General features: G+C 33.7%; 1 protein-coding gene across 2 annotated transcripts in view; it reads left to right on the plus strand.

Annotated features, from left to right (window-relative positions):
- Window positions 1–18794, plus strand: part of FER (FER tyrosine kinase) — a 451604-nt gene that overhangs the window by 270102 nt on the left and 162708 nt on the right. For both annotated transcript variants that reach the window (XM_090276547.1, XM_090276548.1), the window contains exons 13-15: window positions 3846–3902; window positions 14208–14323; window positions 16675–16769. In XM_090276547.1, coding sequence (XP_090132673.1) covers window positions 3846–3902; window positions 14208–14323; window positions 16675–16769 — 268 coding nt within the window. The remainder of the gene's footprint in view (window positions 1–3845; window positions 3903–14207; window positions 14324–16674; window positions 16770–18794) is intronic.

Genomic DNA, 18794 nt, shown 5'->3' on the forward strand with positions numbered 1-18794 from the left:
TTTCTTATGATTTATGTTGCATTTTATATTTATTTTCATTCTTTTACTTTTTATAGGTGAGTTCCTGTAGAAAGCATCTAGTTGAGTGCTTTTGAAATTCTTTCAATCTGTCTTTTAAATGATGTATTTAGGTAGTTTGTATTTAAATTCTTATTGATATGTTTGGATTTAAGACGATCATTTTGTTTTATTTGGTCTCTTTGTGTTTTGTTTCTCTTTTTTCTGTCATACCTTGTTTTTGGTTATTTGAACACTTTTTACTATCCATTAAATTTATTTTCATGTATTTCTGATACAGCTTTGTACTTTTTTTTATGGCTGTTCTAGGAATTACCAAAAACATCTTTAACTTTTCACAGTTTACAAAGAGTCAATATTGTAACATTCTACTACAAGTAGAATGCAGAAACATTGTCACTGTAGGGACCCCTGTGCCTTCCCTCTTTGTTGTACTTAAGTATTGAATCTCTGTCAATTTGAAAACTCATCATAAAATTATAATTTTTCTTTCTACCTGTTGAGCACATTTTAAAGAAACTCAAGAGAATAAAAGTCTATTATATTTATTCAGGTATTTGTCATTTTTGTAATTTTTATTTCTGATATCCTAAGTTTTCTTTTGGCTAGAGAGCTTCCTTTATTGATTTGTTTTTAAAGAATAATTGTACTGGCAACTAATTTCTTAGTTTTCCTCTATGAGAATACTTTTGTGTTAACCTCATTTCTGAAAGATTTTTCTGGTTATAGTAACCTGGCTTTAAAGCCTTAAAAAAAAAAAAATTAAAAATATTCCACTGGTTCTTGGCCTCCTGGTTTCTGATAATAAATCTCCGATTGTTCTGATTGTTGTTCCCCTATAAATAATGGGTCATTTCCTCTAGCTGCTTTAAAGACTTTTTCTTTGTATTTGGTTTAGTATTGCTTCAGATATTTTCAGCATTGTCATCCTTCTCATTTCTTTCTGATTTTGATATCAATGTTAGACCTCTTAATATTGTCCCACAGATCCTTGGAACAGTTCATTCCCCCCCCCACCCCGACTTTTTTTCCCTCTGTAGCTTACATTGGATAATTTTTATTGAATACTGAAATTTCATATAATTTTCATGTGTCACAAATTTTTCTTTTAACCATTTAAAAATACAGAAACCATTCTTAGATCATGATCCATGCAAATATAGGCAGTGAGCCAATTTGGCCTAAGCTTAGATTGCTAATACCTGATTTAGTGCCACCAGTGATGGATATGATTGGAAGGTAGGTTTTAATTCTTTCCATTTTCAGGTTGCCTTTTTTAAACCACAGCTTGGTATCTTTGAGGTCCTTATTAAAAATTTGGACTATTTGATCAGGGTCTGTTCTCCTTGGCAAGGCCAAAACACTCGTTTTTAGCTTATTGGCTACTGCTTTTACAATCAGAATGCTTAAGGTAAAAGTAGCCCCCAAAAGATTTGACTTGGCTTCTTTTCTTAACCTAAATGTAGCCTTTTAGTTCTTCACTATTTTGGAGCTCTGTTTCAGTGGTTTGCTCTGAACAAATCTGTTTGCAGTTTTAAAGTAATAACTCTCTTGCCTACCAGACTACATTCTTTGAGAAGTAGCTTTTGATAATATGTGGAGGTGAAATTAACCCCCAAAGTGCTACTCAAATGGAAAGTAGCATCTTTTATTCTTATTTTTTAAAAATCAACTTTATGCATGTATAGTTTACAAACAATAAAATGCACACGTTTCCAAAGTACAGATCAATGGAATATCAAGACGTTGAACATTTCTCTAACCCCCAAAGTTCCTTCTTTGCCCTTCGTAGTCAATCTTTCTCAACCCCTGTCTCAGGCAGACACTGCTGTTATTCATGATATTATAGGTTAATTGTCTATCTCTAGAAACTTATATAAATGGACTCATTATTTATGTATGCATGTATATAGAGTATATTAGCCCTTATTATCTCCACAAAAATATTTTGCAAATCCTCTGCTATCATACACATCCCTAGTAAATTCCTGTTTATTGCTGAATAGTAATTGTCTGAGTATACCAAATTTGTTCATCAGTTCTTATGCTGCATTTGGGTTGTTTGTAATTTTTGGCTATTATAAACAGAGCTGCCTCTAACATTTTTTAGGAAGTCTTTTTGTGAGTACATTTTCATTTCTCTTGGGCTTATACCTAAGAGTATGAATTTCTGAATCATGAAGTAGATATATATTTAACTTTATAAGAAACTACCAGATTGTCTTTCAGATTGCTTGTACCATGTTACATACTCACTAACAGTGTATGAGGAGTCCAGATTTTCCACATCCTTCCAATCTTGTATTGTTAATCTTTCTAATTTTAGTATTGTAATAGGTATGTAAAAGCATCTAGTTGTGGTTTGTTTTTGAGGACTAATGAAGCTAAACATTTTTGATGTGCTTATTGTCTATTTGCATGTCCTCTTAAATTTTTTACCCTGTGTCTTAAATTAAGTTGTTGTCATCTTGTTACTGAGCTTTAAGTTCTCTATATTGTCTACATACAAATTATCAGGTATTGCATTGCAAAAACATTCTCCCAGATTGTAGTTTGCCTTTTCATTTTTTAAAAATGATGCCTTTGAAGAACAAGTGTTTTCTAATTTGGTTAATTCCAATTATTTGTTTCTTTTATTGTTAATGTTTTAAGTGTCTATTGAAAATCTTTGCTTACTCACTTGGTTGTGAAGATATTCTCCCGTGTTTTATTTGAGGACCTTTATAGTTCTAACTTTGTATTTAGATTTAAAGACTATACATTGTAAACTGTCATTTTAAAAATCAGTATTGTTCCCTTTGTTGATCTAACAGAGGGTGGTGTTTGAGTGTTTGTCATCTGGCGTTTCTCAAAGTAAAGTACTTCAAATAGCTGTCCAAGACATTTTAAGCTGTAGTTAGGTGGCTTTTTACTTCAAGATGTTTGTTTACTTGCTACAGTTTATTTTATAGATCACAGTTACATTTTGACATGTGTAATGGAGGAACTTTACATTTTAACACTAAAAACAAATCCTGAATACAATATATCACTCCAGGATTCTCTTTTCCTGCTCTGTTTCTTCCCTGCATACTTCTGTTTTGCCTTCCCTCCTTTTCTTCCTTTTCCCCACTCGCTCTCCTTATTCCTTGCTTCATTCTGTTTTCCTTTTTTAAAAAATGTATTCCTTTATAACCTTATTGTTTAGGTGTTTAATAGCTGAGATTTTTAGGTGATAAACTATTCCCTAAGTAGTAACTAGTTCTTAAAGTCAAATAATAGGATGCTCTTCTATAATGGCATGTTTGCATTACTGGTCTTATGTACCCTAGTTTTGTTTATTACACTACAGGAAATTACTTAGGAAAGATTGGGATTACATACAGTGTCATAAACAGCGATAACTTGTGACCAGTCTGTGGAAAAATTAGTTCTTAGTAATGTGGTCTGGATAGAAAAAGAGTTCTCTGTGGTCAAGAGAGAACTGGAAATTTTGCATTGTAAAATGAAATTCTCTCATGTACTTAAGATAGAAAAAGCTTTTTAAATGGCAAATGACAGACTAAACTTCATGGGGAAAGGTGCATGCTATGATCTAGTTATGGGGACATCATTCTGACAGCTAAGATTTCTGATAGACATTTGCTGTAATGTAGATTTTAAAATCCTATTGTGTAGTAATATTTTTAAAATACGTTTTATAGCCTCCTGAGGGTACAACTTCTTAGTGTGCTCTAGATTGAATGGTTTGAATGAAATATCCCCTCAGGTCTATTTCCCACCTCCTTAGTGCATCTTACAGAAAATGGACTCTTGGGCTAAGAAACTGTTCTTTTTCTTTGCCATAGGATAAGAAATGGGTTCTCAATCATGAAGATGTCACATTGGGAGAATTACTGGGCAAGGTATGTAATCAACTGAGCTAAACAACCAAAAGTCTTCATAGTGATTGTGAACTCTGTAGATTCTTCATTTTCTCCAAACCCTTCTTATTTTCCAGCAGCCGACAAGGCACATTCCCACATTAACCTAGGGGAACACAATACCACATCTGTTACAAATATTAGGATGTTCACTGAAATAGATGTGTGATGTGTGAAAATCTTTGAAAGGTTTAAGGATGACTTTTGAATTTTAAAAACAGTGTTGCATGTTTTTCTCTGTATTAAAAGCCATAATTATTTTATTGCAGTGTGGAAAGCCAAAACTAGTGAGCTGAGATTTGAAAAGAAACTTTAAGGAAATAAAAATTTAAATAAACACCTACCTAATAGTCTTATTCTATTTGTTTCTGGCTATACACGATAGTTCAGAAAATGTAAAATACTGCTCTTTGGGATTTCAGCATTGTGTATAGAATCACAGTATGTAACAACATTGGGCATATTATTTTATCTAACAATGATATGGAAAAGACATATATTTCAGTATAAATATTCATTATGTAGCTAGCTCTATAAGTGGTCAGAGAAGACAGAAATATATGATGAAAATCCCTTTCTTCCAACCTAGCTGCAAGTTCCTTCCAATACATAGGCTATATGAAAGTATATTATGTCTAACTATAATGGCAGACATTTGATAATCAAATGAACTACTTGCAAATTTATTAATTGATCTTTTATAATTGAGTTCCAATGGGTAAATATTAACTTCTTTGTCAGTGACTTAGTGACATTTCCATTTGAAATTTTGAATTGTTTTGTGTCATAATACAATTTGAAAAATAGCGGAAAATCTAGATATTTTGGGAAAACTGTCATTCATACATTTCTCAGTTATTGGTAAAGCTCAACATTTTAAGTAAAAATGATTATTCATTACATCTTTGTTTCAAATGTAAACTTAATGAGTTGACAAAATTTCCCCTGTTTTTTAACTGTGATATTGTTTTAAGAAAGTAAATCTCTGTTGAAATAATCTAATTTGCAGGATTCTTATTAGTATTTTTAAATATCTTTTTCAAATGGAAGCATGAGATGCTGTTGGCTAGCAGTTTCTGTTGACTGCAAATGCTTATTTAGTTAGTAAATTCTAAAGAATTTCAAGCTAAAAGCAGCCACTGATACGGTTATTTCCTCCATGATATGGTAGTCATTCTTAAGGAAATATTCCTTCTTTCAATTACTTCAGGTCAGTAACTCAGTAGCAGTGATTGGGCAAAAAATTGTTACAAAAAATTAAATACATTTCCATGAAAATATAATTAAATAATAAATTGTAAAATAAAACCAATATAATGTGGGTTTTTTAATTTTTTTTATTTTTTGGATTTTTAATTACAGTTCTCGCCCCCACCCAGCCCACCCCTTCTTCCACAATCATATCCCTCCCCATTGTCCATGTCCATGAGTCATTTATACACGTTCCTTGACTAGACCCTTCCCTTACTTATCCCCCTGCTCTCCCTCCCCCTTCCCCCCTATTGACTGCTATTCTGCTCCCTGTCCTATTTAGTTCATTTGTTTGTGTTGTTCTTTAGTTTCCTGTATTAGGTGATATCATATGGTATTTTTCTTTCTTTGCCTGGCTTATTTCACTAAGCATAATTCTCTCTAGTTCCATCCATGTTGTCGCAAATGGCAGGAGTTCCTTCTTTCTTTCTGCTACATAGTATTCCATTGTGTAAATGTACCACAGTTTTTTGATCCACTCATCTACAGATGGGCACTTAGGCTGTTTCCAACACTTAGCTATTGTAAATAGTGCTGCTATGAACATAGGGGTGCATAAGTTCTTTTGAATTAGGGCTTTAGGATTTTTCGGGTATAGTCCTAGCAGTGGAATTGCTGGTTCAAAAGGCAGTTCCATTTTTAGTTTTTTGAGGTAATTCCATACTGTTTTCCATAGTGGCTGCACTAGTCTGCATTCCCACCAACAGTGCAGTAGGGTACCCATTTCTTCACATCCTTGCCAGCATTTGTTTGTTGATTTGTCGATGATGGTCATTTTGACAGCTATAAAGTGGTATCTCATTGTGGTTTTTATTTGCATCTCCCTGATGGCTAATGATGTTGAGCATTTTTCCATGTGTCTATGGACCTTCTGTATGTCTTCTTCGGAGAAGTGTTTGTTCAGGTCCTTTGCCCATTTTTTAATTGGGTTGTTTGTTTTCTTGATGTTGAGTCGTATAAGCTCTTTATATATTTTGGAGATCAGTCCCCTGTCTGTGATGTCATTGGCAAATATGTTTTCCCATATGGTTGGTTTCCTTTTCATCTTGCTGATGTTTTCTTTTGCTGAGCAGAAACTCTTAAGTTTGATGTAGTCCCATTTGTTTGTTTTTTCCTTTATTTCTCTTGCCTTAGGAGATGTATTTGTGAAGATATTGTTACGTGAGATATCTGAAATTTTCCTGCCTATATTTTTCTCTAGGACTTCTATGGTGTCATGACTTACATTTAAGTCTTTGATCCATCTTGAGTTTATTCTCGTGTGTGGTGTAAGTTGGTGGTCTAGTTTCATTTTTTTTGCAAGTCCCCATCCAGTTCTCCCAGCACCATTTGTTAAAGAGGCTCTTCTCACTCCATTTTATGTTCCTTCCTCCTTTATCAAATATTAGTTGACCATAGAGGCCTGGGTTTATTTCTGGACTCTCTATTCTGTTCCACTGATCTATATGTCTGTTCTTATGCCAGTACCGGACTGTTTTGATCACAGTGGCTTTGTAGTATTGTTTGATACCTGGTGTTGTGATTCCTCCTGCTGTGTTCTTCTGTCTCAAGATTGCTTTTGCTATTCGGGGTCTTTTTTGGTTCCATATGAATTTATGGAGTATTTGTTCTAGGTCTGTGAAATACGTCATTGGTATTTTAATAGGGATTGCATTGAATCTGTAAATTGCTTTGGGTAGTATGGCCATTTTGATGATGTTGATTCTTCCCATCCAAGAACATGGTATTTGCTTCCATTTATTTGTATCTTCCTTAATTTCTTTCTTCAATGTTATGTAATTTTCAGAGTACAGGTCTTTTATCTCTTTGGTTAAGTTTACTCCTTGGTACTTTATTTTTCTTGTTGCTATAGTAAATGGTATTTTCTTTTTTGTCTCTGTCTCTGCTATTTTATTGTTGGTGTACAGAAATGCCTTAGATTTCTGTATATTTATTTTGTACTCTGCTATTTTGCCAAATTCACTTATTATATCGGGTCGTTGGCAGCCGTCCGTCTCGAGAGACGATGGTATAGCTTCTTAAGAGTCTATCTGCACCGCCAAGAATGGTTGTGCAGTCCGACTCGGGAGTGACACGGTATCTGTCTCCTCCCGTGTTGAATCGACATCTTGCGATGATGCTGGAGTGTCCTCTCCAGTGAAGCTGAAGCTACAGAGCCTGGGCAGGGTGATATGGAGGGTCTACTGTTGCCCATGCAGCAGACCCCCCCTCTCTTCGCAGCTGAAGGGTCCAAGGGAAAGACGGAGTCAATACAGCTTGGCTTCAGGTGCGCCGCAGGAGTTGCCAGTGTTGACTACAACGTCAAACCGCCTTAGGGACTCCGGCTCCGGATTTTCTGTCGGGGTTTACTCCCTTAGCCTTTCCCCTGAAGAGGTATGCCGCAAGGCAGCGGAGGTTTTTTGGAGTCAGAGTTTTCCTTCTCTGTATATCGGGTAGTCTTTTAGTATTTATAGGGTTTTCTAGGTATACTATCATGTCATCTGCATATAATGATAGTTTTACCTCTTATTTCCCAATTTGGATGCCTTTTATTTCTTTTTCTTGTCTGGTTGCTGCAGCTAGGACTTCCAACACTATGTTGAATAGGAGTGGAGAGAGTGGACAGCCTTGTCTAGTTTCTGATTTCATGGGGGAATGCTTTCAGTTTTTGTCCATTGAGTATGATGTTGGCTTCAGGCTTCTCATATATAGCCTTAATAGTGTTAAGGTATGCTCCCTCTATTCCCATTTTGCCGAGTGTTTTCATCCATAAATGGGTGTTGTACTTCATCAAATGCTTTTTCTGCATCTATTGATATGATCATGTGATTTTTGTCTTTCATTTTGTTTAGGTGATGTATTATATTTATTGATTTGTGAATATTAAACCATCTTTGCATCCCTGGGATGAATCCCACTTGATCGTGATGTATGATCTTTCTAATGTGTTGCTGGATTCTGTTTGCCAATATTTTATTGACGATTTTAGCATCTATGTTTATCAGTGATATTCGCCTATAATTTTCTTTCATTGTTGTGTCTTGACGTGGCTTTGGGATTAGGGTAATACTGACTTCATAGAAAGAGTTTGGGATTTTTCCCTCTTCTTGGATTTTTTGGAATAGTTTGAGGAGGGTAGGAGTTAGTTCTTCCCTAAATGTTTTGTAAAATTCGCCTGTAAAGCCATCCGGCCTAGGGCTTCTGTGTGCAGGGAGATTTTTTATTACTGTTTCAATTTCCTTCTTTGTTATTGGTCTGTTGAGACTTTCCACTTCTTTTTGATTCAGATTTGGAAGGTTATATCGTTTCTAGAAATTTGTCCATTTCTTCTAGGTTGTCAAATCTCTTGCCATACAGTTGTTTGTAGTAACTTCTTACAATCGTTTGTATTTCTGTGGTATCGGTCATGATTTCTCCTCTTTCATTTCTGATTTTGTTTATTTGGGTCTTCTCTCTTTTTTTCCTTGATGAGCCTGGCTAGAGGCTTGTCAATTTTGTTTATTTTTTCGAAGAACCAGCTCCTAGTTTTGTTGATCTTTTGGATTGTTTGTTTAGTCTCTATGTCATTTAATTCTGCTCTGATTTTGATGATTTCCTTCCTTCTTTTTGCCCTAGACTTTGTTTGTTGTTGTTGTTCTAGTTCTTGTAGCTTTAGGGTTAGATTTTTTATTTGAGATTCTTCTATCCTTTTCAGATATGCCTGTATTGCTATGAACTTCCCTCTTAGGACTGCTTTTGCTGTGTCCCATAGGTTTTGGACTGTTGTATGTTCATTATCATTAGTTTCCAGAAATTTCTTGATTTCTTCTTTGATGTCATTGTTAACCCATTCATTATTTAATAGCATGTTATTCATTTTCCATGAGTTTGTGTGTCTTTAATTATTTTTCTGTGAGGTTGATTTCTAGTTTCAAGGCATTGTGGTCTGAAAAGATACTTGATATGATTTCAATTTTCTTGAATTTGTTGAGGCTTGTTTTGTGTCCTATCATGTGGTCTGTCTCTGAAAATGTCCCATGTGCATTTGAAAAGAATGTATATTTTGCTTCTTTGGGGTGGAAAGTTCTATATATATCAGTTAAGTTCATGTGGTTTAGTGTGTTGTTCAATGCCTGTATATTGTTGGTGTTTCTTTGCTTCGATGATCTGTCTATTGTTGATAATGGAGTGTTGAAGTCCTCTACTATGAGTGTGTTGTTGTTAATATCCTTCTTGTGGTGGTCTTCTAGTATTTGCTTTATGTATTTGGGTGCTCCTATGTTGGGTGCATATATGTTTATCAGTGTTATATCTTCTTGATGGATTGTTCCTTCAAGTATTATGAAATGTCCTTTTTTGTCTCTTTTTATTGCCCTTGCTTTGAAATCCGTTTTGTCTTATATGAGGACTGCTACCCCGGCCTTTTTTTCAGGTCCGTTTGCTTGGAATATTTTTTTATATCCATTTACTTTTAGTCTGTATAAATCTTTTGTTTTGAGGTGTGTTTCTTGTAGACAGCAAATATGTGGGTCCTGTTTTCTTATCCATTCCATTACCCTATGTCTTTTAATTGGAGCATTTAATCCATTTACATTTAAGGTTATTATTGACGTGTATTTATTCATTTCCCTTTGTACCTCTGTTCCTCTCCTTTTTTTTTTTTTTTTTTTTTTTCTTCTTTTTTCTTAGAACCTTCCCTTTAGCATTTCTTGCAATACTGGTTTGGTAGAGATGTATTCTTTTAGTCTTCCTTTGTCTGAGAAACTTCTTATTTCGCCTTCCATTTTGAATGAGAGCATTGGTGGGTAGAGTATTCTTGGTTGTAGGCCTTTGTTTTTCATTGCTCGGAATATTTTTGACCTTTCCCTTCTGCATTGCAGTGTTTCTGTTGAGAAATCGGTCAATAGCCTTCTCGGAGCTCCCTTGTATGTTATTTGCTGTTTTTTCTCTTGCTGCTTTCAGGATTCTCTCTTTGTTTTTGAATGTTGCCATTTTAATTATGATGTACCTGGGAGTGGGTTTTTGGGGGTTCCTCTTCATTGGAACTCCCTGTGCTTCCTGAACTTCTATAACTTTTTCTCTCATCAGGTTGGGAAAATTTTCTGTCACTATTTCTCCTATCAGTTTTTCTATTCCTTGTTCTTCTGATCCCTCTTTAATTCCAATTATTCTGATATTGATTTTCCTTATGCTATCCTGTAATTCCCTTATTTCTTCTTCGTACTTTTTCAATCTTTTTTCATTTTGCTGTATTGTCTGAGAATTTTTCTCTACATTATCTTCTAACTCACCAATCCAATCCTCTGCTTCATTTAGCTTGCTTTTGACTGATTCTACTGTGTTTTTCAGTTAAGAGATTGAATTCTTCATTTCTTCCTAGTTCTTGTTAGTAGTTTCTATGTCTTTTTTTATGCTGGTGTAGTTCTCTGCAAGTTCCCTGTAATTTTCTTGGAGCTGTTGGTAACTTCCTTGGAGGTTGTCTAGTTGTTTTTAAGGTTGTCGAGTATATTGAGCTTCTTCACCACAGTTGTTTTGAATTCCGTGTCTGACATTTGGGCTATGTCTATTCCATCTACCTCTCTTTCTGGGGATTCCTCTTTTCTTTTCATTGAGAAGTTGTTTCTGCTTCTTACCATGTTGGATTCTTCTTCTTTGTTTTTATTTTTGGGGTTTGTCTGCTTTGACTTCCAACCTTTGTGGTATGAGATTCTTTATAGGAGATCTTGGGGTTTCAGAGGTGCAATCTCTTTGATCTCCTGAGCCTGATGTCCTTGGGGTACCCTTTATGTCATTTGTTTCTGCTGTCTGGTTATATTTCAGATGCTCTTTGGTAGGATCTTCCTTCTGGCTAGTTGATTGAGAGTCACTCTATCCACTTTGTCTTGAGTTTTTTTGTGAAGATGCTGTTGAAAACAAACACACAGCCCAGGCAGGAGACCCATGCCCTCAAAAATATGCTGCACCCTCTATCCTGCTATCATCAGCCAATGAGCCAGTATTAATATAAATGTAGAGAGATTAGAGCTTTTGTACTATAGGAAGAATAGATAAGAGTTGTTTTTAGGGAGGAAAAATATGATTTTTTAGAGAGGGGATGATAGATTAATAATAGTTGAGATTATGCAAGACAGTAGGTAATATTTACATTGTATGCTAATAACAATAGAAGAAAAGGAGGGAAGAATGCAGAATATAGTAAGAAAGTGGGATTGTATAGTACTGGATTTATATAGTAGTTATATTCTATTTATTTAGAGTGAGAGGGAGGCTAAACTAGACACACAAACAAATAAACAACAATTAAAGAGAAAGGATGAGAGGGAGACATTGTATGAAACAGATTGGAGATATAGTTTGTTTGTTTTTTTTCTTCTTTCTCCTTCCCTCCCTTTAAGGAGGGAAAAAAAGAAAGAAAGAAATGTTTTTACTCAGTTCAGCCTTTGTGTGTCATCTTCTTTTTCTATGTCCACAGCTGGTCTATTGAGGCGGGTCAGAGGTTCCTGTTCCTTGCAGCAGTGGTGTGCGCCCGCGCCGCCACGGCGCGTTCCTTTGGCGCCTGTTGGAGCTATCTGGCGTGCCTTTTACCTGCATGCCCCTGTAGGCGCAAGGCGCCCTGAGAGCTAGTCTCAATCCCCCGGAGCTGAGCCGCACCCTGGGAGTTGGTCTCTCTTCCCTTGAGGTGGGGCCCCGGACACTTATGATGAACCAGAAGGCACAGTGGAAGTTGGGGATAGAAGGGTTTAAAACTTGGATATAGAGGGTTGACTAGAAGTCTCCAGAATTGAATGAAGATTAAAGAGGGAGGAGATGAGGATTAACCTAAGGCCAAGATCATCCTATGAGGAATGACGTAAAAATAGACAAGAGACATGATATTTAGCCCCATGGTCTTAAAGTCAGTTGTAAACTGGAAGCTGTGCCTGTTAAATGACAGGGAGTAATAGGTGTCCCAGGCTTCCTCCAGAGTTCTTTGGATAGAGAAGAGGTGTTCTGGGAAGCTTAGTCCTTTTCTCAGTGTTTGGCGATTCCCCCCTTGACCGCTGTTGATAGATTTGAAATCCTCTGAGTTATGATTGTTGAATGAATGTTTAACATTTTTAATGCCTAATAGAGCCAAGACCTGTTGTATTGGGCAGAAACCATTAAAAAAGTACAAGGGGACAATGGGTTGGTAAGTGTTCAGTAACAGGATACATAATTTTGAGAAGATCGAGAAAAATCTTCATGAAGAAGGGGGCTTAAGAAATGAACTTAAAGATTAGTTAGCATTTTCTCTGACTGGAGTTGGGAGATGGTTCTCACAGAGGATGAAAATGTAGAAAACGCATGGTACATATCTTGGGATCACTAAGCACTTGAGTTTAGGATACATGTGACAGTTGGAGGCTATATTTGGAGCTGGACAGAGTCTGAGGAAGTGATGATAATCAAAGGTTGGATTTTGAGAAAGGAAATAAATTGTCTCTTGGAAAGATTAATCTGTCAGTGCTGCGGTGGATGGATTGAGTGACTGACGGGATCAGCTTAGGTGAGAAAATTAAGATCTTGAATCAGGGCAGCCTTTCTGAGATGCAGAGAGGAAGACGCAGTGTTGCAAAGGCAGAATCTGAATGCTTACAGGGAAAATGATGGTCCTAATAAACCAAAAAGGTAATAGGTAGTTTAGTCAGGAAAGTTCTCTAATGACTAAAATGTTAAGTTTTAGACAAGTTAAATTAAAGGTGCTTTCAGAATCATTGCGATAAATGGAGGCCCAGCAGTAATTTAGTATATTAATACCTTCTCTCAGTTCTGTCTCTAATGTATTAATGATCTGATAATCATGTCTGTGGGCTGATGGGGTGCTTGAGAATAACAAACATGGAAAAATAAAAAGCTCAAATTTTCCCTTTTCTAACTTATGATGAATGCATACTATAGTATTCTTAGTATTATTGCTTTTCATGAAGATAATCAATCATTGTTTTTAAATAAATATTTGAGTCAAATATTAGATTTAATAATAATGAATACTATTTATTACTTAAATATTTAAGTATACTTAAAAGTTAAGTAAAATAAAACTTTAAAAATTAAGTAAAATATTAAGTAATACTTAAAATATTCAAATATATTGTCTTTTAATTATTTTGTTATTTATTAGTAATATGTAAAATGTATATACCTTGAACTATTGGTTAAGAATTACATTGATCTTAGAACTCCAAAACTCAGTAACTAGCAAACTCCTACTTCAACTATTTCTTGCTCAACAACAATAGAATTAAAGCTTATTATAACATAATGCTTGCATAAGTATAGCTTTATAAAAAATATATAAGCATACATAGAAAATCTTGAAGGGAATACTAAAAAATAATTGTTATTTTAGCCTTACAAGTCTTCTCTATAATATTTTATGTTTACAATAAAAGAAAAATGACTTTAAACTAGAAATTAGGCATTTTAAGTCAAAATAAATTTTAGCCATAGAATAAGGTTAGCAGTTCGTATATGTGATAGAAATGAATTCATCATGGGTGACATGGGTAAGACCCCACTCTTCCTCGATACCTTCCCTCAGAGACTGACAGCGTACAACAGTGACTCCTGACAGTCCTTTTGTGTAGGTTCTGTTGCCTCTCCCCTCTCACTCTTCATTCCTCTCCAACGGCCGTAACTGTGTGGCTCAACACCAACAGTCATGTCACAGAATCTCTGCTTTATTTTTAAACATTAATGGATAATATTTAACATGTAATAAAATGAAGGTAATGGAATGGAATGAAACGTATGTACTTCTGACAGTATCAATTTGTGCTTCTCTTTTTGTCCTATTTTCTTTAATTTTTTTTTCCCATTTTCCTTTTCATCTGTCCTCAAGTCTCAATCCCCCCAGTGTTTGGGGTAGCATATTTAATGTTGGGAGGATTAGTAAGAGCAACGTTCTCAATTTTTATTTCCACTTCAAACTCCAAATAATGCTGACAGAGTACTTTAATCAATTCAAAATCCATCATTACATGATTTTTTTTGTGTTTCACAAAGATTTATGTGGCTGTCTTATACCTCAAACAATAAATGTATTTGTGTTTTCAGGGAAATTTTGGTGAAGTATTTAAAGGTATATTAAAGGATAAAACTGCTGTTGCTGTTAAAACATGTAAAGAAGATCTTCCTCAGGAACTGAAAATAAAATTTTTACAAGAAGCCAAGTGAGTTCTTTAAAGTTATATAAGATATGTATGTATTTATAATATAAGCAGTTCACTGAAATGTAAGTTTGCAGTTAAATTTGCTGAGGTAGAAATAAGCACTTTCGGCATCCTAATAAGTAACCACTTAACACTATGTGGAAACACAAAGTTTCTGTTGTTGAGCTAAACTATAGATCAGTTAAGCAGTCACAGTCAAAAGAACTAGATGCTAAAAACCGGGGAGTAGTCTTCAAGTTTTTAAAAAATACTGCAATTTTTTTGCTTCTTTCACACATGTATATACATATATACATACATATGCAAAGTTGTGGTTTTCCTTAAAATAAAAAATTACTGTATTCTATATATAAAGAATATAATTTACATAAATATTTAAATATATAATTTCATCTCTTCTATCTTACATAGACATTATCACTGGATTCTTTTTTCCCATCTGTTAGTTTTCTTTTTCTAAGAATCTCAAATGTCCTATTATTAGCTAAAATTTAATGTTCCAGGTGGCTACTCCTGTATTGCAGTTAGTTAAAACAATTGTTAATGGTAACATCTAGTTTATACAACAAAACACAAAACAAATTGAAAGATGCTTTGGGCAGAGTGAGGATAGACAGGGTTGGGAGATGGATGGATAGATGGGAGAGGTGGAGAATACATGAATCTTCTATAGATTGTTGGTGTAAAGGGAGGGACGGGCAGGGTGTCTGTGTCACGGGGGATGTGTGTCTCCATCATTGCCTACAGTATAAAATTGAAGTCTTTATAAAGTCTCACAGAGAACAGAGGATGTGGGAATGAGAGAACTAAATACCATGACATGGAGCATTTTAATGTATATTTCTCCATTTATCTAAAAATGAGTATTGATAGAAATGGAATAAACTAGTGTGATGCATTATTAAATATTATCTGTAGAATAATGTTGAAAATCTGTTTCATGTATATTGCAATTCAGAAAAATATACTCTAATAAATTTAAAGGTGTGCTATTACAACTGAAATTCATAGGTCTATTATTTTACAGATATTCATAGATATTTTTATGGTACAAGTTTTATCCAACATTTTCAAAAATATTTAATATTTTTGCCTTCTAATTTCATTTTTTATTGCAAAATAGAGTTTACTTTCCTTTTCTAAAGTAAGATTGTTTTATTTTAAGAATGAATATTATATCCACAAAACTCTTGTGTCCTTTAATAGATGAGAAAGCTATATATTGAGATATTTAATATTACTGGAGTTCAGGCTGGCTATGCTGTAAAATTTCTTTACTAAGCAGTTTCAAACCTCAGAAATGGCATTTTTGATTAAAGTCAGACATTCTAAAACTAATTTTTAATTCCTTGTAGAAGTTGCAAACTCAAAGTTATTGTCAGAGTATTTCACTTATCTCTAGAATTCTTCCCAGTTTATCTTTTCATTTATAAACCATTCTGTATTTCCAGTTTAAAACATTTTTCTTAGAGCTATCTCTGCTGTAATTGTTCATGTACAGATGTATGTAAACTATTTTGTCTTTCTCCAAATAAAGTTATTTTTTTCATTCTCTTAGGAAAGAAAACTACATCTTTCAAATATTAAGTTAACTTTTACTATATCACCAGGATAATATGGATTAAAACTTCGTAATAGAAATCAGCAGGGTAGACAGGTGTCTGAGGGAATCTATTCTTTTAAGTCAAGCTTGGAGTCCTAAGAATGAGTATATGCTATTTTACAGTGCTTTGAAATTTTGCCTTATCCAAACTGTCTTCTTTGCTCCGTCTTAAGTTAAAACTGAAACTTTATGGCTCAGTTATTGTTTAACCATTTGCCAGCATTCTCAAAACTTTTGAGTGTTTATTATTTTGAAATTGATTTTGATCATCAAGAAAGTACTTATTACAAAATCTAATGAAGGGATTACCATATAGTATTTATAAACATGAATTGGATTCTTATTTTTAGGTATTTTGAATCAAGTGTGTACATAAACTAAATAAAACAAAGATGCTGTCCTTGCAGCTTACAGTTCACTAATACTTCTCAGCTATTCTTTAGGGAGGTCTGCATGTTTTGGAATAAGTAAGTTTTTGTAATTAGAATGGCTATTAGTCATTCAGAATGGATAATAGTTTTTAAGTGAATATTTAATTGAATTAAGTATAATTGATTCAGTTGTACCTATATCTTGTCAATATTTATAAAAATTTGCATATATCACATTTATCATAATTTGGGTTCATATTGAGATTATAAAAATTGAATTATATCGATTAAAGTGTCTTCTTATGTACACTATTTTTTATCATAAATTAATGCTTTATTATTTAAATAATAATTTTTACACTTTTTTTCTCATACAGAATTCTCAAGCAGTATGATCATCCCAACATTGTCAAGCTTATTGGAGTGTGCACACAGAGACAACCCATCTACATCATTATGGAGCTTATTCCAGGTAATCTCAGTAGAGCTTTCTTCATGAAATTTTGAGGTTCTGTTTCATTACTTTTATATGTTCAGCCTCTTTGATTTCTCCTTAAAGTTTCCAGGGTTTTTTGTTTAACATTTTCCTAATGACAAAGAGCTTGTACACATACACAATATTTTTATAGTCTATAATACTTTTCTATTTTTAGAAAATGTCAACCACCTCTTTTTAAAAAGAGAAAATAATATTATAGTAAAGTTACACATGGAATTTTGTTATATATAATGCTTATGTGAAAAAGGCTGCTTAGAAAAATAGCCTACTTTGTTTGATTTTATAACAATGATATAGTACTATTTTATACATAGTTAATTGTATATTATTTTCTAAGTATTGTATATTACCACACATACTCTTGTTTGGTGGTATATAATCCCATAGTGCTTTTGGTCACTTGTTAACTATGGACTAATTTTATATGTGAACAAAGGAGAAAAACTAATGTCTTGAAGTTTGTATATCTCGTGACTTTTTGCACCTCCATGTTTTTAGATTAACAATTTTTGACAACAAACAAGAATAACATCAAACTGATATAGTAAAATACATTTTAAATTTATTTTCATTATATATTTTCCTATGTAATAGGTAAAATTTAATTGTATAATATCAAATTTAAAGGATTTGCTTTGCTGATTTTAATGACTATTTACTCATTTTAAAAGAAGAAACATAAAGGAATATAAAAATATTTTAATGTGTGCACCTTATTGTACTGACAGGTGTATATACCTGTGAAACCATCACCACAGTTAAAATGATGACTTCATCTAATACCCCCAAATTTTTCTCTTGCTTCTTTTTGGTCCCTTCCTCATGCTATTCTCTACCCACTGTCCAGTCAACCACTGATTTGATTTTTGAAACTATGTATTAGTATTTCTTAGAATTTTATATAAATGGAATTATGCAGTCTGTACTCCTTTTTTATGATTCATTCATGTTGTAATGTATACCAAGAATTTATTCCTTTTTATTGCTGAGTATAATTCTTTCATGTGAATATACCACAGATTATCCATTTAGATGTCGATAGATTTTGGAATTGTTTTCTGTTTGGAACTACTACAACTGAGACTGATGTAAACATTCATGTACCAAGCCTGTGAATGGACTTGTGCTTTTGGTTTTCTAGGAAAAATACCTAGAAATAGAATCAATGGATCATATGGAATGTGCATGTTTAAGACACAGATTTGAAATCTCTAGTACTAAAACATCTATATTTCACATTCTCGTGTCATAAAAATTGAGCCAAAATATTAAGTTCAAGAATAATGGACTCATAATTTTATGACATTTTCAAATTAAGCCTTAGTAACAAACTCTTCCCATTCTCTACTTTTTTATTTTTCTGTCAGTATAGTCCTATGCACTCTTTCCCTTTGTTATCAATGAACACATCAGAATTTGTAAACATAAATCATCAAAATAGCATAAGTCCTTGTAAGAAATATTTCCACTACAAGATGAAAAGCTGATAAGCATATGGGTATTTTGTTTTTTTATGTATTTTAATCCAGGGATTTAACCCGTATGCAAGGCTGGTTTCAACATTTAAAAATCTATTAATGTAATCCATCACATCAACAAGGTAAAAAAGAAAAATCATGTGATCATATCAATTGATGCAGTAAAAGCATTTGACAAAATCTAACACTCATTCATGATTAAAAAAAAACAATTCTTAGTAAACTGGGAATGGGGGGAACCCTCTTCAACTATATATGTATATTCTATAGCTAACATCATAGTTAATGGTGGAAAACTCAAAGCTTTCCCAAAAGATCAGGAACAAGGCAAGGATGCTTCTCTCACCATTCTGTTTCAACATTGTACCGAAGTCCTAGCTAATTCAATAAGACAAGAAAAGGCAAAAAGAGGTATACTGACTAGGAAGGAAGAAATAAACTGTTTTTGTTCATAGAAGAAAGTTTGGCAGTTTCTTACAAAACTAAATTACTCATTAAATATACTCTCACATACAGTCTA

The sequence above is a fragment of the Furipterus horrens genome, unplaced genomic scaffold, assembly GCF_987537825.1.
Source record: "Furipterus horrens unplaced genomic scaffold, mFurHor1.1.pri manual_scaffold_5, whole genome shotgun sequence".
NCBI classification, from domain to species: Eukaryota; Metazoa; Chordata; class Mammalia; order Chiroptera; family Furipteridae; genus Furipterus; species Furipterus horrens.